Raw genomic sequence first — 23,836 nt, forward strand, 5'->3', positions numbered from 1 at the left:
TTTTTTTTAGAAAAAAACTTTTCGACAGCCCCCTTCGCTTCTAAAGAAGTCACGTTGGACTCAAAACATTCTCTCTCTCTCTCCACAGATGCTGCAAGACCTGCTGAGTTTCTCTGTTGTGGCGATATGGGAAAACGTTTTTTTTACAAGAGGGCGTGGTTGATCTGGGTGTGTGTATGTGTATGTGTGAGAGAGAGATTTACACCCTGCAGTAAATTCGACCAATCATTAACACGTCTTAAACATACGGCTTGATGATCCTCCAAGGGTAATTGTGTGATTCGAAGTTTATCAAACCCTGACCCCGCTGTCCCTCAAGCCCCCCATCCAACTCTTCCAGTGATCTGTGATTCGCTTCTGCTCACCTCTCTAGACACTGATCGCTTTAATTAGAAAGTGAATCAGGGTTGGATTACGTGTGGACTGTTCCAGCTCTTCCGGGTCAACAATATAGAGCCAATGATTTTTTTTAAAAAACACACACACACATAAGGCAGAGCAGATCGGAGTCAGTAGTGGTCAATTTCTGCAATCAGTTCTAAGCAGAGAGAGAGAGAGAGAGGCAGACAGACGTAAACAGACAAAACAGCCAGCAGACGGTGTGCCAGCAACATGAGGAATCAGGTCGGCGCTGGTAGCAGCAGCAGCTAAGAGATGGAAGATAAAGCGGTGCCTGGGACCCAGTATATCTCCACCGCCGGGCGGCCAGGAGATGCTGGTGGGATGGGCGGAGGGTCAGCTCCACGGACTGCGTCCAAGTGCGAGCAAAGCCAGCCGGAGTCCCAGGGCACCGTCCAGAGAGCCCTGGATTTCAAGATGCAAGGCAACCAGTGCTACAAGGCGAAGAAATTCCGAGAAGCCATCGGCAAATACCATCGGGCTCTGCTGGAGATGAAGACCTTCTTGGCGGTCACTGATCCCGAGTCGTCGTCCTCCTCTGTCCAGGTCCAGCCTCCCTCCTGCGGGAGAGCGCCGGTCGCACTGACCGAGGAAGAGAGGAGGCTGGTGGAGACTAGCGAGATCGAGTGCTACAACAGTCTGGCGGGTAAGTCTCTCCAAGTCTTGTCCTGCCCAATATACTGCTGTGTGTCTCGACCACTTTGAAGTTGACCCCTTTCCTTTCCAGCCGCCCCATTCCTTGCTCCTTCAGCATAATACTCATCTGCTTAAAGGTGGAGAAGGAATGGCATAATTGAAAGCAGTCTGAGTACATGGACCCTCATATTGGAACTGGAGTACTTTGTATACATCCATCAACCCCAGATATATTCCAGCTACCTGTATCTGCTCCTCTACCGTACATTACACTGGAATGTTGGTATTTGCCAAGGTGACATGTTGGGTTATCATGTTGTGGAGAGGATGACATCACCGGGTGTAGATGACACCCAATGTTGTGAGACCAAGGACATGTTTAGAGAATGTAATACCAGCAGAGGTGATTCACAAGGGTATCATTCAGGGAGGGGGGGCCAGGCTGTTCCTTGCCCGGTGCACAGCATGTGCTGATCAAATCCTGAGAAATACACTATCGTCCTTTTAGAAGCAGGAATTGAGGAGCTATAGTCACAGAGGAAGTGGTGGAGGCTGGTACAATTAAATGACATTTAGATGGATATATGAATAGGCAAGGTTTAGTGGGATATGGGCCAAATGCTAGCAAATGGGACTAAGTTAAGGATATCTGGTCAGCATAGACGAGTTGGACTGAAAGGTCTATTTCCATGCTGTGCAAATCAGTGTCTCTGTAACTGCGGTTGCTGGAAATCTGAAACGAAAACAGAGAACCCCAGCAGGTCTGGCGACATCTGTGGAGAGAAAGCACAGTTAACGTCCAGGTCCAGTGACCCTTCTTTGGAACTGGGCAGCACAGTGGTTGCTGCCCCACAGTGCCAGGGCCCTGAGTTCAATTCTAGCCTCGGGTCAGTGTGAAGTTTGCACCTTCTCCCCGTGTCTGTGTGTGTTTCCTCAGGGTGTTCCAATATCCTGAAAGAGTCCAAAGATGTGCAGGCTAGTTGGATTGGCTATGTTAAATCTGGGGTTAGAGGGATAGGGTAAAGGTCTGGGTGGGATGCCCTTTGGGAGGGTTGGTGCAGACTTGATGGGCCAAATGGCCTCCTTATGCACTGCAGGGGTTCTATGATTCTACATCTGTATTAAACTCAGCCAGTGATTTGGCACAATATCCAAAGTGGCACATGAAGCAGTTTACAACACTCACAAGTAATGGAAGATAAACTACCCAAACATCCAACACAGAGATATCTCTCTGCCATGTGTGTATTAAGCCAAAAGCAGCCCCACCCTACACCCTGTCTCTGCCCACTCAGCCATATTGTTACTATATGCCTAGTAGGTACAGACAAGGTCCCTGCAATTTTGTAAGCAGGCTATAATTCCAAGCTGCTGTTATTCGCTGGAAATGATCTCCATACTCTGCACTATGAATTTTTCAGAAGAATATATTAGCAAAAGGCACGATGGTCTTTGGAGAAAAGAAACTCAGAAACATACACTCGATCAAAATGTTGGTAAGCTTTTAAAATTAAATGTTCGGATCTTATGCTAATAAAGCAATAACTATATATAAAGTAGTCAGGCAGTGCTTGAATGCAAACTCGAATGATGTCCAACAGAGATCATCTATTGATCAGTGTGGCCAATTGCATGCAAAGTAAACTCTTGATAGAAAGAAGCATCAGCATGTCGCGAAGTACTTGAAATATCACTGGTTCAATTTACTACAGCAATATTAACAGTAGACTAACAAGAAAGTTAAAGCTAGTTTATAGGTGATATCCAGAGTTAAATCTGGTCAACCATCGTAATTGTCAAAGAGGTAGCTGGCCTGTCAATTACTTATTACAAGAAGGTACCAAGACAGTCTGTGGACACAAGCAATTTCTTCCAAAGGCTGCTGCTGACTTTGTTCCATTCGATGTACACATTTGATAGAGTGTTTAGGCCTGTGCTTCCCAAATATTTTCCCACTGTGACTCCATTTTGAGACTTGAAAATGGTCATGACCACCCTGTCGGTGAAAGCTGAGAGAGTGAGGGCCTGTTAGAGTGGGAACCTGGCTGTTGTAACTTGATGCAAACCTGATTGTGGACATTACAGTTTCACACCTTGTGACTTCCCTTAGAGTACTGACCCTCACTTTGGCTTAAACCAGGGATTCCCAATGTAAAATGAGGTCTACATAAGAACAAAAGCTTTAGGATTAGGCCATTCAGCCCTTTGAGTCTATTCAGTAAGATCATAGCTGACCAGGTTGTGGTCCACCCTTGGCTCCTTTGTCAACAAGAAAAAAAATCTATTTAAGTCAGCCTGGATATATTCAGCGACCCAAGCTCCACTGCAGTCTGGGAGAGCAATTTCCTCTGCCTAATGAACCTCAGAGAGGAAATAAGTCTCTTGTTCTTCAAGCCTTGTTGATATCCAACATTGTGCAAAATGTAAGATAACAAGGTGTACAGCTGGATGAACACAGCAGGCCAAGCAGCATCAGAGGAGCAGGAAGGCTGACGTTTCAGGCCTAGACCCTTCAGTGTACACCTGTTGTATGTTTGATGGTTTCTGAACTGAAGAAAGAATTGAAGAAAAGAAAAATTTTGCCAAGTCTGTAAGCAGACGGATGCATCGTGACCTGATTGCTGAAGTGGTGGTGTCCCCAAATCTCACCCATCTGCTGCAAACGTTTTAAAGTGGAAATGTCGCTAAATCATAGAGAGCAGACTTCAGCAACCAGCAGTTTTTATAAGGGAACTTGACCTGCTGGAGAATTTCAAAATCAGTCTTCATGTGTCAAAGCAAAACAAACATTTAAATCAAATCAGAGATCAGACAGTGACATTGAAGACCTTTGTTGATACAGGGACTTTGCAATACGTGCAAGCATGTGATATCACACACTTGCTTCTAACAATTGCTTAGGACTTTAAAGTGCAGCTGTAAAGTCAGAAAAAGCAGAGACTGCAGTGCAAAATATACATTAAAATATTCTCGGAAAATCCAACAGAATGAATAGAACACCAATGGAATTCATATTGCAAAACAGGATCCTTAGTAAACCACACAAATCCACTGTAATCCACCATTGGAAGCTACGCTGACTCACACCTTTGATAAGGGGAAATAGTAAGATAGAGAAACTCAGTACCTGAGGTTATCTAGAGAGCAAGGTAGATCCAAATGCAAGTTTCAAGCTGCAATTCAATAAAACTTGCAAAGTCAATGTAAGTAAAAATCAAGACTGTATAAAGGATAGCTAATCCAATATCCTAACTCTTTTTGTGGTATCACCGTGAGTTAAAATGATCCGAGCCAGTGTCGACAAGGGCATCAACTAACTGGGGGAAATCATATCCTGTCCTCACTATACATTAACTTGAACTTTCCAGTAAGGTCAAGAATAGAACTCTTGCTGGAGGAATGATGATAATACTTGTGACCTGTGCAGGTGAAAACACTGAGCAAATTCCACTGGCCCTTAAATTAGCACTTGCTAGATCCCAATTCTTTGTGTGGATACCAGCATTTTGCCCATTCATTTTGAAGACCAGTTACAGTTAACAATGCCACTGTTTTATTACATAGCAGAGGTAATTTTCTTAGATTGGAAGTGGTCTGACTAAAATTACGTTTCTTTTAATCAAACATCATTCCTCTAGTTTATCACCTTCAGACCTCTGGCTTCCATCTTAGTTGCACATAGTTATGTTTTTGTTGGTTGTGACCTGATTTATATTTCTCTTATTCCCACTGTATTTCGGTATCTTAGCTGAGATCAATTGTATTTATCTGGGGTGGCACAGTGGCTCAGAGGTTAGCACTGCTATCTCACAGCACCAGATTCCACCCTTGGCCGACTGTCTGTGGGGAGTTTGCACGTCTTTCCCGTGTCTGTGTGGGTTGCGGCCTCCGGGTGCTCCAGTTTCCTCCCACAGGCCAAAGATGTGCAGGTTAGATGGATTGGCTAGGCTGCCCATAGTGTCTAGGGTGGGAAATGGAGAGTTAGCATGAGCATGGATGGCTCTTTGGAGGGCCGGTGTGGGCTCGATGGGCCGAATAGCCTACTTCCACACTATAGGGATTCTATGATTCGTCTATGAACTCAATACTCATCGTAGCCCTAACATTTTCGATTAGCGCTACCGGTGGACACTGGTAGTGTTGGTCACCACTCCCCATCTTCTGTACGGACCATTCCAACTCAGCTAAGCTGATTCTGTCGAATGCTAAAGCAATTTATGCGCAGGTGAGAAATGCCATGGTTTGAAGTCTGCACACTATGTGTGTGTTTCGGGCATGGGAACTAAGTTTGGGGGGCGGGTGGGAGAAACATTGAACAACATGTGGCAGAGTGCATCCCAAAGCTGTGACAAAGGCTTTTTGCTGATGTAGTCTGCAGGACCACTGTAGATGGCGCTCTTGCGTCATGTCGCAATCCTCAGCAATGCTACTTGCTATCGCCATAATTATCATCGGAGCGAAAGTAATTGCTGGTATTTGTACCCAGAGGGTGGTACCAAAGGGTTAATAAGACTTGAAGTAGTCAGTATTAGCAGGGAAAAAGCACTAGAGACACTTAAGAAAAAGGAGAATAAATTCTCAGGTAGATAAACGGGAGGCTGGAAGAACACAGCAAGCCATGACAGCATGAGGAGGGAAGGAGAAGTCAACATTTCGGGTATTGCCCTTCTTCAGGACTGGATGTGGGGGTAGGGGGAGCTTCAAATAAACGGGGAGGCGGGGGGAGGGTAGCGGAATGGTGGTGATAGGTGGACACCAGTACTGTTGGTCACCACTCCCTACCTTCCGTACAGCCCATTCCCTTCGCCACTCCTTAGTTTGCACCACACTCCCTACTAACCACTCCAATGCCCCCATTCCCCCCACCCATAACTGTAAAAGATGTAACACCTGCCCACGCACTACCTCCCTCAAGGGCCCTAAATAGTCCTTCCAGGTGAGACATAGTTTCATCCGCATCTCCTCCAACCTAATCTATTGCATCCGGTGCTCCCGATGTGGTTTTCTCTACGTCGATGAGACCAAACGTAGACTAGGTGACTGTTTCACTCAGCATCTTTGCCTGGCCCGTAATGGCCAGCTTAACCTCCCGGTCACTGCCCATTTCAACTCCACCCCGCCCCCACTCAGCCTCCTCCAGTGTCACAGCGATTCAGGACGCAAATTTGAGGAACAGCACCTGATCTTCCTCCTGGGCACCCTATAGCCTGGAGAACTCAACACTGAGTTCTCCAATTTCAAATAAGCTTCCCGCCCATCCCCCGCCTCCCTTCCAGTCCCACCTCCTCCCTTCCATTCCACATACTGACCCTCCCTTCCAGCTACCAACCAGATTCATTCCTCCCATTGACCAACCATGTCATACCTACCCCTGGTGTCCACTATCAGCACCTTTCTGCTACCGCCCTCCCCTTGTCTTTATCTGCAGCTTCCCCTACCCCCACATCCGGTCCTGAAGAAGGGTAGTACCAGAAACGTTGACTTCTCCTTTCCTCCAGATGTTGCCTGGCTTGCTGTGTTCTTCCAGCATCCTGTTTGTCTACTTTGCTTTCCAGCATCTGCAGTTTTTTTTGTCTCTATATTAATTCTCAGGACCTGATGACCTGCATCCCAGGGTTCTAAAAGGGGATAGTGGATGCATTGCTTATGACTTCCTTAGCTTCTAGATCAGTCTTTGTGGATTGGAAGTTCACAACTGTAACATCAATATCCAGGAAAGGGAGAAGGAAGACAATGGGAAATATGCAGGCCAGTTATTCTCACCTTCTGAGTTGTTGGGTAAAATGCTGGAATTAATCATTAATGAAGTCCTAGCAATGTACCTCAAAACAGAGTGTGATCAGAGAAATTCAAATTGGTTTTAAATATTGTTTCTGATTAAATTTATTTATTTATTAGAGCTTTTTGATGTACCTATTTGGGAAGGTAAAGGGGAACAAGTAGATGCAGTATACTTGGATTTCCAAAAGACATGCACTAAAGAGCCTCACAAAAAAGTTAATATGCAAGATAAGGGCTGAAGAGGTAGGGGTAAGGACAATTGGTAGGTATGGATAAGGAGGAGGAAGTAGGACTTTGTATGAGAAAGGGCAAAGAAGCAGAGCTTTGGAATGAGCTCTGGTTAATGCAGGATGGAAAATGGGAGATCATCCAGGAGAGGGCAATTAGTGCAGAAAGAACTTTCCCTTCCTGAAAAGTGGACAAACGAATGGTTCACCATGCATGTCAAAGACACATTGTCCCATCAACCTCAGTGGGGAATACATCAATTTCTAAAAGCTGCTTGCTTGTTACTTTCGGAAAATTGTCTATTTGATTGCACATGTGGACTGATTTTTCTTATTCGTAAGAAGTGGCCATTGCTGGATATGTCAGCATTTATTGACTGTCCAAATTTGCCCTTGGGAGGCAATTAAGGAAGTAAAAGCATACCACCTTCTTGAATTATTGCACTCCATCTGGAGTAGGTACATCCACATGCCCTTAGAAAGTGAGTGAAAGAATAGTGATATTGTTCTAAATTGGGATGTCATGACTAGGAGGGGAACTTGTGGGTGGTGGTGTCCTTAAATGGCTGAAACCCTTGTATTTCTCTGTGTTAGAGCTTGCAGGTTTGAAAGGTATTATTAAAGGGGCTTGGGAATGTTGCTGCAGTGCATCTCATAGTTGGTACACACTGCTACCGCTGTACATCAGGTGATGGAGGAATTTAACGTTTAAGGTTGAGAATGAGATGCAGATCAAGTGGGCTGATTTGTCCCAGACTGTGTCCAGCTTCTTGAGAGTTATTAAAGTGACAGTCATCTAAGAAAGTGGAGCATTTTCCATCACACTCCTGACTTTTGCCTTGGAGATGGTGGACAGGCTTCAGGAAGTCAGAGCTGAGTTACTTGTCTCCAAATTACTGGCCCCTAAGACTGATTTTGTAGCCGTGGTATTTCCAGTTCAGTTTCTTATCAACATTAACCCCAGGATATGGATGGCTGGGGGTGCCATTGACTATCAAAGGAAGATGATTATATTCTCTCTTGTTCTCTTGTTGCCTGGTACTTGTGTGGCGTGAATGTTACCTGCCACTTATCGGCCCAAGCCTGAACATTGCTTGTCTTACTGCATATAGTAACTGAATGCTTCAGCCCATTTCTGGCCTTATGGTGGAAGGAAGGCCATTATTGTAACAACTTGAGATGATGATGAAATCTAGAATAATATCCTGAGGAACTTCTCTATTGATGTCATATGGCTGTGGTGATTCTCCTTCAACAACCAAAACAATCTTCCTTTGAAGCACAACTCCAAAAAATGGCGTGTTTTCTCCTTGATTCCTGCTGGCATCAATTTTGCTAGGGCTCCTTGAGGGAAAGAGGAAAGGATTGTGAGAGATTGAGTTCCTGCCCAGTTGTTGCCATCGCAACTGATCGTCAATCAAAGCTGTAATGAAAACTCCTCCTGCTTTTTTTTTTGTTAGTTCTTATCACTGCAGATTTCGAGGCTTCGATTAATTCTGGCTAGGGAAGATGTATTTTTTGCAGCTGTTTGATTAAGATAGATGCTTGTGGGTATCTAGCTATAGTTGGGTGTGAACTTTAAAAGTGAGCTTTACAGCCTTAATACCTGGCTAAGATACTTAGCTGGCTTTGCTGCTTAGCCCAGTAGTTGCCATGGAAATTGTGAGCAGCCAATTAGAAAACACTCTGATAAGGTACAGTCATAAAATATGCACTCGGGTCCTTAATAAGACTTTGCATTATATTAAGTGAGTTAAATTGCAGGCTTGTTTATTTAAATATTTTCTTTGGCAATGCCACTTTGATTAATAAGGTGCACCATTAAAGAATTCAGTCAACAGCATGTTAGCCTCAATTGCAAAAGGTTGGAGTACAAGAATCAAGAAGGGTTGCTACAATTTCTGACACTAGCTCTCAAACATTTTAGGTTAAAAGATTCTTTTTCAAATAATGTAGCAATCATGGACCACACCTGAATTACAGTAATTTGTGCTCACACTCATATAACATAGCAGTGCTGCATGTAAATAACATTTTGATAATTTTTCTAAGAAAACAGGTATTCACCTAGAGATACTAATGCGATGGATTTTCCTGTATCTCATTTCATAGCCTGACTATCATTGGTGCAGTGTTTGACAATACTTGTAAATCACACTATATAGAAGCCAGTGTTTCTTGCTTTTTAAGGGTAAAAAGGTTTAAATTGCAGAATGTGGTCTCTGTAAACATCTGTAAAATTACCATCTCATTTAAAAACAGCTTTTTGATTTATTTATAGTCTGTTTAAGCAGTGGCTGTGCAGATCTCAGAGCGACTAATCTGAGAGGCTGAAGATTGGTCTGAGACTACTCCTTAAGTGACCCTCCCCTGTGGGAGAATCTAGAATTGTGTTCAGGGTAAGAGATTGTCCATATAAGACAGATGAAGAGGAATATCTTCTCTCTGGTTGTGAATTTTCAGAATGCTTAACATCAAAGTGCTATAGGAGTTGAGTCATTGAATATGGGCAAGGCTGGGAGACAAAGTTTTTGAAATATTGAAAGGATTATAGGGAGCAGGAAAGTTTTTAAGATTTAGATTTTACTGTCACATGTACTCAAGTATGGGAAAAGTCTACAATGTTGCCATTCCTGGTGCCATCTTAGGTACAAAGGTACCTAGGTACAAAATCTTAGGTACAAAAATAGAAAAGTTTAAAAAAAAAGAAGTTCAACAGTACAGTTCTTCTTAGTATGGCTAAGTTCAGATCAGGCATGATGTTACAGAGTGGTGGAGCAGACTTGGGAGCATTTGGCCTACTTCTGCACTTATTTCTAACATTATGTACAGTGCATATACTTCTTTTAAAAGTATGATTTAGGAGCAGGAGAAGGCTACCCAGCACATTCCACCATTCAATGAGACAATGCTACAGTTTTTCTTGTAGATTTGCTCCTTTTCACTTATGAGTATAATTTAAATTACAGAGCTGAAAAAACATAGTGTATCATCTTTCATACACCTTTTAATGTATAAACAGTTAGCCAGTTGTAATTTCAATAGTTTAAATGGGTACTTATTAAAATAATATTTACATCACTATTTCAATGATCTGGAGGTTCCAGTAGATGCCAAACTGGAGGGACTAGTGGATTCAAAGGAGGCAGTTCAGAAATTACAGCAAGAACTGCACAAAACATGTAACTGTGCAGAACAGTGACAACTGAAATTTAACAGAGAAAACAAAACATTCTGCATATCGTAGGATGAATGTGTGTTAGATATATTTGAAGAAATGTGTTGAAATAGCTAAAGGTAAAGCCAAAAGATGCCTAAGTAACATCATCGATAAAGCTGAACCTGCCTAATCAACATAAAGTTGATAATCAATAAAACTCACAGAATGTTAAATGACAGGGTCAACTTAACAGAAGATAAGCCAGAAAGAGTCATGAACAAACTGTTGAGATTCTCCAGCCTTTGAAAATGAAATAAAGTTGCCTGAAAGATGACCTTATGGATGATACCAGGTACTTGGAGAAACAGCCGGGAAATTGGAATGTTCTACTATTACCATTAAATTTGAAACAATAATGGGGTGCGGGTTCAAACGTGGAAAAAAAATTAGGACCAATATTTAGAAATTAGCATTGCACATGAATAATTGCAATTTGGAACAGGCTTCCAGATAAAGTAATAGCGGAGAAAATTGCAGCAGGATTTACGAAATAATCAGATACTTAAAATAAGGAGACTTTTGGATATTGCTAGATTAACACATTTACATGGATCAAATCATTCTCTTTTTAATCTGAAAAGCAACTTAATACATTATGAATACACAGGCAGTTCAGAATCTGGTTAGATTGTGATAGAATTGGCAGGTCTACCAATCCGAGCAAGAGAGTGTGGAATGGAATGGTTTTGGGATGACCATCTCTGAACTGAAGTGCGTAAGGATTGGGAGGTGGGTGAATAGAAATAACAATGTTCTTCAAGTCTATTATAATAAATGAGTTGCTGCAATCAGTACAAAATGGTCAGAACAGTTTAGCATCAGGATTTAAAGCCATGGCACCTGCCACGAGAAGGATCTCAGCCAACTCTTCAGTGAATTAAAATGCTGCAATCCAGTCGATGAAGAGATAAGTGTTTGTACGTAGAGCTCTCAGCTTTCACTTATTTTCTTCTGTTCACTCATTGACAGCAGCTGCACATCCTTCTCTTGACAGTTTCTTGTGCACAGGTTTCATTACTGAATCGCTTGTCATCACTTTGGAATGCAGCCTGTTCAGTGCACATCTCATTAATTTTGGCGGAAGGTTGATTTTGTTAAGTAGGTAATGTTCCTGCTTAAGTGTGAATTATTTGTGGAGGGTTGAACGATGGTGACATATCAAAAGCCTCCATTGTTACCTTTAGAATTTTGTATTGTGTTCATCATTTTCTAAAGATGTATGTTTAAACACGCCAAACGCGATCAGTTATTGTCATTTCACTAGCCCCATTTAGAGTACTGTGACTAAGGGTGGCTCAGTGGTTAGCACTATCACCTCAGTGACTGGGATCTGGGCTCGATTCCACCCTTGGCTGACTGTCTGTGCAGAGTTTGCACATTCTCCCCGTGTCTATGTCGGTTTCCTCTGGGTGTTCCAATGTCCTTCCACAGTCCAAAGATGTGCCGTTTAGCTGGATTGGCCATGCTAAATTGTGCAGGCTAGGTAGATTGAGCATGGGAAATGCAGGCTTACGGGGATGGGTTGCTCTTTGGAGGGTTAGCCTGGACTTGATGGGTCAAATAGCCTGCTTCTACACTGTAGGGAATTCTGTGATTATTGTAAGTTGTGCTAACACCAAGTCTGACTTAAGTGACCGTGTTATTACCCAGCTGATGGCAATACTGGACATGTCAGATCCCAGAGAGAAATCTGGCCTGATAAACCACAATTTTTTTACTTCTCCTTTTGTTTACTTTGGACATCAGTCATTCAGCCCTGGTTACAAAAGGCTGCCAATGTGAGTTAATGAAAGAACATGGAGGTTAATTACACAAAAGAAAAACTCCAATTATGTTACATTATAAAAGGATTATTTGAATAATCACATTACAAACATCAGAAGGAAAGGGTGATCCACTTTACATGAGTAATATCTTTTACAGGCATTAACCTTCAGTGAAGAGTCACCCCTATCTCCATCTAAAGTTTCTTGTTTAGCTGGCGTGGCTGGAACTGGTTTCCTTTCAGCAAATTCCCACACATTAACTTGATGCTATTTTCTTCAGTTTCGGTTTATCTTCAATAACCTTTAAAACAAACTGCTAACTCAGCCCTCTTATTGCAACATGTATCCCCTGAACTCTTGTCTTCCACAGCCTTGTAGGACTCTTCCTCTGTCCTCTCCGCACTTCTGCAACTTTCTTCACTCTTCCAAGCAGCTCAGGACTTCTGTCCAACCTTGACTGCTGGAGATTGGGAATAGCACCCCTCTGTTAAATACTCTGTCGGAATAGGCATTAGTGTTGGACTCATCCCTTCCTTTCACTATCTCTGCTCACAGGAAGACAAGACCACAATAGTTGGCATATCTTGTAAGAAGAAGCACACAGGATATAGTAAGTATATTCTGAGAAGTAAAGGAGTTGGGATGTCATATTGAGGTTATACAGGACGTTGGTGAGGCCTCTTCTGGTGCACTGTGTGCAGTGCCTGTTGCCCTACTATAGGAAGGCTATTGTTATATTGGAGAGGGTTCAGAAAAGATTTGCGAGGATGTTGCCAGGACGGGAGGGTTGAGTTATAAAGAGAGGCTGGATAAGCTGGGACTTCTTTTACTGGAGCGTAGGAGGTTAACTTTATAGAGATTTATAAAATTACGATGAATAACAAGGGTCTTTCCCCTAGGATGAGGAGTTCAAAACTAGTGGGTCTGTTTTTAAGGTGAGAGATTTAAGAAAGATTTAAAAAGGACATGAGGGGCAACATTTTTACACAAAGAGTGGTTCGTGTGTGGAATGAATTGCCAGAGTAGGTGGTAGACGCACGTACAGTTATGACATTTAAAAAAAAATGGGTAAGTACATGAATAGGAAAGCTTTAGAGGGATAGGGGCCAAATGCAGGCAAGTGGGACTAGTTTAGTTTGGGAAGATGGTTGGCATGGACAAGTCGGGCTGAAGTATCTGTGACTCTATGTGTTCCCAGCCTTTTCATTCATTTTAGGCTTTTGTCAATCAAGCCATCTTGCTGCGGTATGTCAAAAGAGGAAAAAAGTGATGGTAGGGAACAAGTTCAGTAAAAACAAAATTTAGGACCCCCTTTTATGTTGTCTAAAGGTTCTAGCCCAGATAACAATGACACATAAGAACTTAGATATCACTATAAGTGATACACCTACATTTAAACTGCTAAGGAATAGCATGTACCTAAAATGACAATGGTTCTTAGGAGTGCTATGTGATAGCGTCAGTCTTGGATCACATAAAGTAATCCCTACTTTTGGCTTATTTAATATACTTTTTTAATTGTATCATATTACGGTTTGAACCTGTACTTTCTGGTCCCCAGTTTCAAGTCTGTGCTTAAATAAAAACAAGCGGTGTCTGTGCCGTGATGAATGCGCACTTCAAAATCTCCGGGACTGAGGAGAACGAGGCGTTTTTATGGTCTCTGTCACAATGGAGCCACAGCTTCAATACAGTTGAAAAATCATTGCAGTCTTTAGCAAGTCCATGTCTCGATTAAAATTTTAATCATTCTGTTCTCAATCTGAAAATTGTCAGGATGGCAATTTCTCCTTCGATGTTCCGTTCCACCACAATGCGACAAACTCAGCACACAGGAGTCTTCCACAATCAGTTTACATTCTGCAACATGAATAGAGCAATTACATGATTCGACGCAAATGCATTGCCTTACAGAACTGTGTGTGTGTGTGTGTGTGTGTGTGTGACTTTTGAGAAAGGACTGGCTGATGTCTGAATGGAACTAGAATTAATTGGAGGAAGGTTGGTTTGTTCTGGTGTAAAGTTGCTGAGACAAATTCGAGACAACAAGGTGCAGGGCTGGATGAACACAGCAGGCCAAGCAGCATCATAGGAGCAGAGAGGCTGACGTTTCGGGCCTAGACCCTTCATCAGAAAAGGGGGAGGGGAAGGGGGTTTTGAAATAAATAGGGAGAGAGTGGGAGGCGGATAGAAGAGGGATAGAGGAGAGGATAGGTGGAGAGGAAACAAACAGGTCGAAGAGGCGGGGATGGGGCCAGTAAAGGTGAGTGTAGGTAGGGAGTTAGGAAGGAGATAGGTCAGTCCAGGGAGGACGGACAGGTCAAGGGGGCGGGATGAGGTTGGTCGGTAGGAGATGGAGGTGCGGCTTGAGGTGGGAGGAGGGGATAGGTGGGAGGAAGAACAGGTTAGGGAGGCAGGGACGAGCTGGACTGGTTTTGGGATGCGGTGGGGGGAGGGGAGATTTTGAAACTTGTGAAATCCACATTGATACCATTGGGCTGCAGGGTTCCCAAGCGGAATATGAGTAGTATCTCTGAGACAAATTCACTGATTCTCCGGTAGAGTGGTGTTGTGTCGGACTTTTCTCCCCTCATTGCTCTCCAAAGACCATCCTTGTTCCTTTCGAATGGAGACGATCTCGCTGCCTACCTCTTCTTAAGCATTATCTCCCTGAGTAGGATAGAATTAGCTTTATTGTCACATATACTCAAATGAGTACAGTGAAAAGTTTATAAGTTGCTACTTGCAGTGCCATTTTAGGTACAACTTCTTCAGTTACAAGACCTTAGAAAAATAGAGAAATAAAAAGTCCAGCATCGCAGAAATAAAAGTTCAGTACAACGGTCTTCTAACCCAGACCACGCTGGCACCTAACCTCCAGTCCGCACCAGACTTCACCTCAAGGTTCATGAGGCTGGGAGATCGCTGTGGAATCACCTCGAGACCAGGAGTCCACACTGAGGCCATATCAAGCTGAGAGACCACCACGCCAGGCCGAGAGGATCCCTCGTCATGTCTATGTGGAGGCCAGGTATTGACCAGAGGCCAGGAGAGAAGAAGGAAAAAAGAAACACGAGGAGGCAAAAAAGGAAGAAAAAGAATGGGCAGAGCGGATGAGCTCTGGCTGAAGGTGCCATACTCCACCACCATCTTGGACGGGAAGCATGAACATAAGCTTCAAGTACTGAAAACAACAAATGCTGGAGATCACAGTGGGTCAGACAGCATCCACGGAGAGACAGCAAGCTAATGTTTCAAGTCTAGATGACTCTTCATGAGAATTGAAGTGAAGTGCGGAAGGGACAGCATTTATGCTATAGTTTGAGTGGGGGAGGGGTGCTGTGGGGGTAGTGGGTATCGGGTGCTGTGGAGAAAAGATGTTGCTAGTTCAGATTAAGTGATCGGAAGGTGAGAATGGCAGAGCAATGGTATGTCTCCTGCCAGACATGAAAGGACAGTAACTGGGACAGGGGCTGGGGTGTGGAAGACATGATAACAAGCTAGCAAAAAGGGAAGAAATGGTTCACAATTTAAAGGTGTTGAACTTAATGCTAAGTCAAGAACGCTGTGAAGTGCCTCGCCTGAAGATGAGATGTTGTTCCTCCAGTTTGCGCTGTGATTCACTGGAGGACTGCAGCACGCTGAGGACAGACACACGGGCATGCGATCAGGACGCTGTGTTAAAATGACCGGCTGTGGGAAGGTCCGGCGTGGTGGCGGGAGGCGCACGCTTGTACACGGACCAGAGTGTTCTGCAAAGCGGTCACCCAGTATGCGTTTGGTTTCTCCAATGTAGAGTAGGTCACATTGGATGACAGTTTGTCTTGAGTGCAGGTATCCATGGAATATAATTGACCTGACTGGTCCATGTACACATGCTGGTGAACGTTTATAGATATTTTCTAAGCAGATATTTTCTGTTCCGAGATGTTAATACACCCCTTCTGGAACAGGTGGGACTTGAAACCAGGCCTCCTGACTCCAGAGGTAGGGACACTACCTCTGCACCACAAGATGCCTATTAGTGTACGTTTATGTAGAAATATTTTTGAGCAGATGACCCATTTGTGCCCTTGTTTGACACAGATTCAATTATTAAAACCCTTTCCTTTGTCCCCTGTCCTGAAGGTAATGACTCCTATTGGCTGGAGTATGTGGACAAACCATCCCCACCATGCCTCAGTATTTCATTCCCTCGTTCTTGTGGCAGGAAATGCTATAAGCAAACAGGAATGCAAACTAGGCTGATTTCCATTGCTGTCATTCTTCCCTCAAACTGAGTAATGGTGAGCCTAGGTGCAACACGCCTATTGCAGTCAGGGGCGAGCCTCCGCTCTATATGGTTACCCATGGTAGCGCTTCTAAAATTTAGGGCGAATACCATTGGGCCACGCACAAGTTATTGTTATTGTAAGCAATCCCTAGAGTCTGCAGCTGAGGAACTGAAGTATTTTTTTCAGGCGCTTGAAATATTAGGTATGTTTAAAGAAAAAGCTCAGAATGTCTAAATGACAAGATTTTGCTCTCTTCCACAGGCAGTAGCTATACACACGGCTGTCTTTCTGTATGAATCCCTCTGTCTACTGAAGGTACAAATATTTGACAGAGGGCTGGGTGCACTAAATTGTGAACTCATGCTTTCTTATACATATATTAAAAAAAAGACACAAGCTTCTCCATGCGTGCAACGCCACTAAGTGGATTAGCAGCTCGCATATCATAATGATGTAAACATCTCACTGCAGCGCATTTGTTTTGAGCTCTGATTTGCATTCCATACAGTGAATTTCCACTGGAAATCACACGACAGAATTCACCTTGTGGGGAAGTCACAGGCTGAAGGCTGTTCACGCATAGGAGAGAGAACAGTTTTCAGAATTATAGCAGTAATGTTCTTGTCTGAATGTGCATTTCAGAAAAATCCCCTGATCTGACCTGGTTATTAACCTTATGAAAAGAAACATTTTTGGAAAAGAAATATTTCACAGGATCGCATCATTGAAACATGATGGAAATGCTGCACAATGCAGAGGTGACCCTGTTGAGAGGAAGGGTACTGTTCAGTATTGTAGAGAAAACCAAATTTCTCATCTAGCCATCACCGTCTGATAGGTGGCTTAAACATGCAAATTAGGAGTAGGAGGAGGCTACTTAACCCTCCAGCTTGCTCCCAATGAGGCACAACTCAAAAATAGGCCAATCACTACTTGAAAGAGGGAACTACCTCCTTTCCCTGGTACATGTTGAGGAGAAGACCACAGTGTGTTGGCTGGAATTATCGATGGTTAAAGCAATGTTCATCGCATGGTTCTCCCTGCTGTTCCAGTGTATAGGATGGGCTGAAGGGCTAAAAGTTAACGATGATATTCGACAGCGGCATAAGAAAATAGATTGTATAGGCTGGGAAAGTTAATGATGATAATTGACCAGCTGCATGACCTTGAATGAGTCCTGTGAGCATTCCTTTACTGGCTGAAGACGACCCATGTAGCTCTGTTTTCTGTACTAGCAAGCAGTTTTTGACTTCTGTGTCTGCATTCTGCGTGCCTGGCTGTTTGTTACACTGTATAAAAGATAGAGTTTTGTCCCAAGTCGCTGGACGTCACCTCGAACTGGGATCACAAACGGTGCCAGGAACAAACTCCAGACCAGCCATCGATCGAGGGGTCCCGACGGGCAGACGGGCGTGAGGCTTATTGTCTTTTTCTTCCTCTAATTTTCATTCTTTTTATTTACTTAATAAATATTTCTTTATTTTTGGCTTTTATTATTACTCAATAAATGTTCATATTTAAGCAAATTGCTGTTGTTGATCCTTCTCTTAACTGCATTTAACCGAATCTGAAAAGAACTGCTTTGATACACTCTGTAATCCAAGACATCTAGCCATTAAACAGCATTGCCAGGACAAATAGCAGAATATTGGGAAAGCAAAGCTCTAAGGTGATGTTAGTGGTCAGACAGGAAAGGAAGAGAAATTGTACATTAGTCGAAATAAAAGCAAGGTACTCTGGATGCAGGAGATCTGAAAGTGAGTTCTAGAGAAACTCAAGAGAGCAGCTTGAAGAAGAATCATTTTGGACTTGCAACGTTAACTCTGTTTCTCTCTCCGCAGATGCAGCCAGTCTTGCTGAGTTTCTCTAACACCTTCTGGTTTTATTTTTTTCTTTGTTGTCTCTTCCAGCAAGGCTGTCTTCATTCTGAGCATGATTTAAGACTCAAAATTTGACAATTGTCGAGAATTCTAAATGACAGGATCAAAGAATGGAGAAGAAATTGCAGCATTGCATAAGATAATGAATAGCTTTTTAACTGACAGTTATGTTTTTGGCAGTCCCCAGTTCCCTTCCTGGCAACTGACGAGCAATGTTTATATTAAAAAAAACTGTCTCAACTCTGTCTCTCTTCTTTTCCTGTCATGTGGAGGACAATCTGAAAAAACAGAGCCTCACCTTTTGTATTCTATCAGCTGGCAAAATGTGTCGAAGTAGAAATGAGCCTGAGGGGTAAAACGGAGGGTTGCTTTTATTTAAAACAAGGCAACTCAGTTTTCAGATCCATTTATCTTTCTGTCTCCTCTCCTCATCCATTATCTCTTCGACAGTGTGCATCTCTTCCCCCATCTGTTCTGTGTAAATTTGTTTCCATCACTTTTTATAGCTTTGCTTTTTTTCCCCCAGGTCTGAATTCCTTTTATTGTTATCTGTGCATCCGTCCATGTTGGTCTCTGTCCCTCCCTGTCTGACCATTGATTTCTCCTTCATTTAGAGGAAGTGCCATGGTATTGATTGCAAGGTGATTATTTACATCAATAACTATTTATATTTTTAATCATGTCTTAGTGCAATGAAATGTCCCAGGGTGCCTCACAGGAGCATTATCAAACAACATTTGACACTGATCCACACAAAGTGGCATATGGAGCAGGTGACCAAAATCTTAGTCAAAGGTGGACTTTAAGGAGTCTTTTTAAATGAAGAGAGAAGGATTGACAGAACAAGGGGTTTATGGAGAGAATTCCAGAGCCTGTGGCCAATGAAACTGCACTGTTGGGATTCAGAAAATAAGGATTGCGTAAGAGGCCAGAATTGGAGAGATGCAGTGATCTCAGAGGATTGCAGGGTTGGAGGAGGTTACAGGGATAAGGAGGAGTGAGGCTGTGAAGGAATTTGAATGCAAAGATATGAAGTCTCGATTTGAGGATGTTTTAATGTACCCTGTTCTTAAATGATGACACTCCTCTTTGGCCTGTAGTGGTGAGGAATCCTGCATCATTTTCATTGAGAAGTGATATCCTTCTCTTTATAAAGCACTGAATTATAAATGACATCAGCACTAAGACATCTTTTAGTGAAAGGGCTATTAATTTTTTTTTTATTTCCAATATGTGCTGGTGGGTGTATTTTGCATGGAAACAGTTTGAATATTCCTGTTCTTATCTATTCCTGACTTAAAAGACTGCTTTAGTCTTGATCTGTCTATTCCTGCAACATCTCAAACAAAACTTGATAGGATTAATAGAGGTAGCAAGAACTGCAGATGTTGGAGTCAGGGATAACACAGTGTGGAGCTGGAGGAACACAGCAGGCCAGGCAGCATCAGAGGAGCTGGAAAGCTGATGTTTGGGGTCGGGAGCCTTCTTCAGAAATGGGCCCACTTTGTTATTGTTGATGGGATTAATACCTTGGATTCAGGGAATATTGTAGGGGAATTAACATCCAACCACATTGGGGCTGGGGGTGTGTGTGGGAGGTGTGGGGTTTCGGCCTCCTAACAGTGTCAGCAGGGACAGACATGTTTTAACTGAGCCTGGTTGCACATTTAAAGAAAGAATGCCCCAAATGTATGTCATAAATTTTCAAATTTCTTTCAAATTTTGATTTATTTTTCTTATATGTTTTTAAAGTAAGTTTTATGCTGTGAGATACTACATATTACCTCTTGGTAAGGGACAGTGAAAGCCTGCAATTAGAGAACGGGAAAATGAAGAGGAGGCTACAGCAAAATGGTAAGGAGTGGTCAGAGGGTGACAGAATGCAAGGGCCACCAGTGTGGCAATAAGGGACCGAGACACTTCAAGGAAACCCCCATCTGTGGCCCTCATCATAACAAATGCACACATCCAGCAAACATTAGCAGTAGATCAGGGATATATAAATGAGAATATGAAAAAGTGCAACTTCCCCAAGAGTACAATAGCTGCCCTTAAGTGAACCATCTGACTAACAGGATGCTTATGGGAATGACTTTCACTCTTCACATGGGAACCAGACATGCTTAATATGTCTGGAGTAGGTAGTTCTTGTCTCCAAAGCATAAGAGGGGTAAAGATTACCACTGCTTTGTACTCAAAGTTTTGTTGTGAGTCTGATACCTCAGTTCTTCCACAGTCCCTGACTTAAATGGGGAAGTAGATAGCAATTCTATTTGCCAACTCACTGTCAATCACAGTTGTGAAGTTAGCTGTGGCCTTCAAGGTGGTGTCATTGACCCTTTTAGTTGGTGGGGTATAGTCAGAATTTCTTGCTGGAGTTTCTCTGCCTTCCTTAAGCTGAAGGTTAGCTCGTATTTGTCAGCCGCTTTTGAAAAACTATCCATGAAAGCCATGACCACACTGTGTCACGAACAAATACTGGCATATCATCACCTCTGATATTTTATGTTGAGGATTTCAGTCATGTTTGCTCTGAATTGGATGTATATTCCATCAATATTTTGATCAAATGCCCCAGAAAGCATGGCAACAAATAACATACCAAAGAGCACAGGGCCCATGACACAACTTTGTTCCACACTATTTGTGACATCAAAGGGGTCAGTGTATTCTCCACAATCAGTGACTCTCACTGCCACTCCATCGTTAAAATGCTGTATCAGGTTTGCAACCTCAAGGGGACAACCTAAGTTTGGCGAAGACTTTCCACAACATTAATTGTACTAAAGGCTTTGTCAGGTCATTGAAGACACAGCAGAGTCTGACCTGTTGTTCACAGAACTTCCTTCGTATTGTCAAAGGGTGAAGATCACATCGTAAATTCCTCTCTCCTTTTCCTCAACTCACTTTGACTTTCTCGGCATGTTGTGTGTGTAGAACTTTAGCTCAAATCTTACCAAATATCACAAGCAGCAAGATTCCTCTGTGCTTATCATGTGCAGGTTTTTGTCTTTTTCCTTTGTTTGAGTGAGCAATTGCAGCATCCTTGAGCTCCTGAGAAAAGATTTCTTGATCCCGTATTCTAAGATATAATTGTGTGAGTTTGATGGCTGTCTAGGAGCCTTCAGATTTGCACATCCTGTGTGTGCTTGGAGCCTTCACTTAGAGGTTTGGTAGTTTTGTCGACCTCCCAGAACAGTTGGTTTGCTGGCCAGATTTTCACTCTATGATCAGTCTGGAAGCCTGGTTTGCTTCAATAACTGTCCTGTCTGTCAGGAGGTCTGTACGCAGTCTTTAGGGCTTTATAGAAATTATTCATCGAGTCATAGAGTCATACAGCATGGAAACAGACCCTTCAGTCCAACCAGTCCATGCTGAACACGATTTTCTGAAGAAGGGTCTAGGCCCGAAACGTCAGCTTTCCTGCTCCTCTGATGCTGCTTGGCCTGCTGTGTTCATCCAGCTCTACACCTTGTTATCTCATGCTGAACACAAACTGCCCAACTTGCTCCTGGTCCAAACCTTTGCTATTCGTGTACTTATCCGAATGCCTTTTAAATGTTGTAATTGTACCTTCATTCACCACTTCCTCAGGAATTTCATTCAACATATGAACAACCCTCTGTGTAAACAAATTTGCCTCTCATTGCCTTTTTTAAAAATTCTTCTTCTTCTTAAAAATGTGTCCCCTAGTCTTGAAATCCCCCATCCTAGTAAAGACAACTACAATCAGCAAAAACTTGAAACTCTTTGGCTCGTTTAGCTTATTATGCAACTTGCATCCTATGCAACATCTGTTGTGTGTTCCTTTGGCTGTCCTGGAGCAATTGCTACACAACAGGCTGCCCCTAAAAAGGTGGAAAACTCGTAATATCGTGCTGCATGTTGAACATCAACAAATGACACCTTTTGGAAAGGGATGGGTAAGAGAATGATAATGACCAGAGTATAGAGCATTCATTTTGTAGCAGGCTGATGCAAGTATACTTGAAAGCAGCATACCTGTGTTTATTTCCATAGTGATGGAAGCATTACCTTTAGCTAAAGGACCCAGGAACTTGCCATTTTCCCTCCATCCCCTCGTCCCATTCTGTGGAGTCACGGAATACTGCCTTTTCTGTGACAGCGTTCTCAAAGTGATGTGAAACTTTTTTCAGGAAAAGTACTTTGCATGGGACAATTTCCTGTATCAATATCAGCAAGTACATGACTAGGTCATCTAGCGACAAGCTTGGAACATCTTAAGCTGTTGCATTCAAGTAAATGCAGAAAATCAGTGGAAAGGTCACAATGTTTGCAGTTCCATTTTGGGGTACCTTCCTGGTTGTTTTCGGCTTGTAGTGCCTTTAGCTGTTGTTCTTTCTGGATTTGTAAATTGGGATTGATACTATTGGTACTTTATGGTCTGAATCCTTGTTAATTCTCTAGAAAGGATACTTGCCATGACATCATTAAGAGAGACAAGTCTGATGGTAGTGTGGGCTATTGTGGATATTTGTCTTCAGGAAAGTTGGTGGGTTCCCTCTATGAAAGCAGGATCTGAAGCTTTTCTGTCTTGTTTTTTCTTGATCAGTCATACTAGGCAACTTTTCTAAATACTCATTCAAAACCTTCTTAAAAGCTTTTCAAGAAAGAAAATGTGCAATATCTAACAATTCCTAATGCTTGATTTTATCTGTTTATACCACTTACTATCTGTCCGTGTTCTGTTGCCATCTAACACTCTTGCATTCCTGTCTCACCTCTTGCCATCCTTTTGAAAGAGTTCCCTGTCTACCTTCTGTGGTACCCAGTTTTGCCCATTCAAACTCTCTGCCTCCAACTTCTGCACGTTTCTGCCCTTTCTAACTGTGCCTCCCTCATTTCTCTCGCTGGCTATTCCCCCTCTTGCGGTAGAATCTGAGTGTACCATTTACTGCCAAAGGGCAGTTGACCTGAGACCTCAGGCTCAAATTTCACACCTTGGGATTTTCGCTGGGTACTGTGGCCATTTTACAGTTTGGCAAACACAAACTGTTACTGTGGTAGTGGTACTGCTGGTCACCTGTTGCGAGGGCACCTCTGGATTCAATTCGGGAGGGCGAGGCAGGGGCAAGGGGGCATTATTCAACAGGCTCAATTGCCACAGTGACTGGAACCTTCGCAGTTGGTCAGTCTTCTGGTCTCCCTTTGTGGTACGTTTTTGGTGGCTGGTGGGTGGCATTTAATTAGATAGAAGGATGGCAGGTCGGCCCCCAACACCACCTTCCTGTCTTCAACCTTTTGGATGGTTACTCCACCCTGTGACCTGTCGACTCCTTAAGTGGGCAATTAATGCCTCAATCCCCTCTCTCCCCCGCCCCGCTGCTGCTAGTAACCCTGCAGCAAGCAGGGAGCTCTCACCATATTGGGTGCCATGGCCAACAAAGCTTGGTCAGTTTGTTTATGGCATCTTGACATTGTCCCTTGTTCAAAGGCACATGATTCCTGAGCGGGATGGTATCAAGAACGCTTGGCACCTTTTGAGAGGCTTTCCTACTGTGCCCCTTGTTGAGGGCTCACCTCCACAGCTCTCCCCATCCCATCACTTTTTTCCCCATTATTCATTCACGGGATGAGGGCGTCACTGGCTAGGCAGCATTTATTGCCCATTCCTAATTGCCCAGAGGGCAGT

The 23,836-nt window shown here is 43.1% G+C and overlaps 1 protein-coding gene across 1 annotated transcript in view; it reads left to right on the forward strand.

Annotated features, from left to right (window-relative positions):
• Window positions 1-487: 487 nt before the first annotated feature.
• The window catches only part of LOC109923954 (tetratricopeptide repeat protein 9A), a 62,827-nt gene continuing 39,478 nt past the window's right edge, over window positions 488-23,836 (forward strand). The window contains exon 1 of the mRNA XM_048600219.1: window positions 488-1,045. Coding sequence (XP_048456176.1) covers window positions 655-1,045 — 391 coding nt within the window. The 5' untranslated portion in view covers window positions 488-654. The remainder of the gene's footprint in view (window positions 1,046-23,836) is intronic.

The sequence above is a fragment of the Rhincodon typus genome, chromosome 8, assembly GCF_021869965.1.
Source record: "Rhincodon typus isolate 14 chromosome 8, sRhiTyp1.1, whole genome shotgun sequence".
Taxonomy (NCBI): domain Eukaryota; kingdom Metazoa; phylum Chordata; class Chondrichthyes; order Orectolobiformes; family Rhincodontidae; genus Rhincodon; species Rhincodon typus.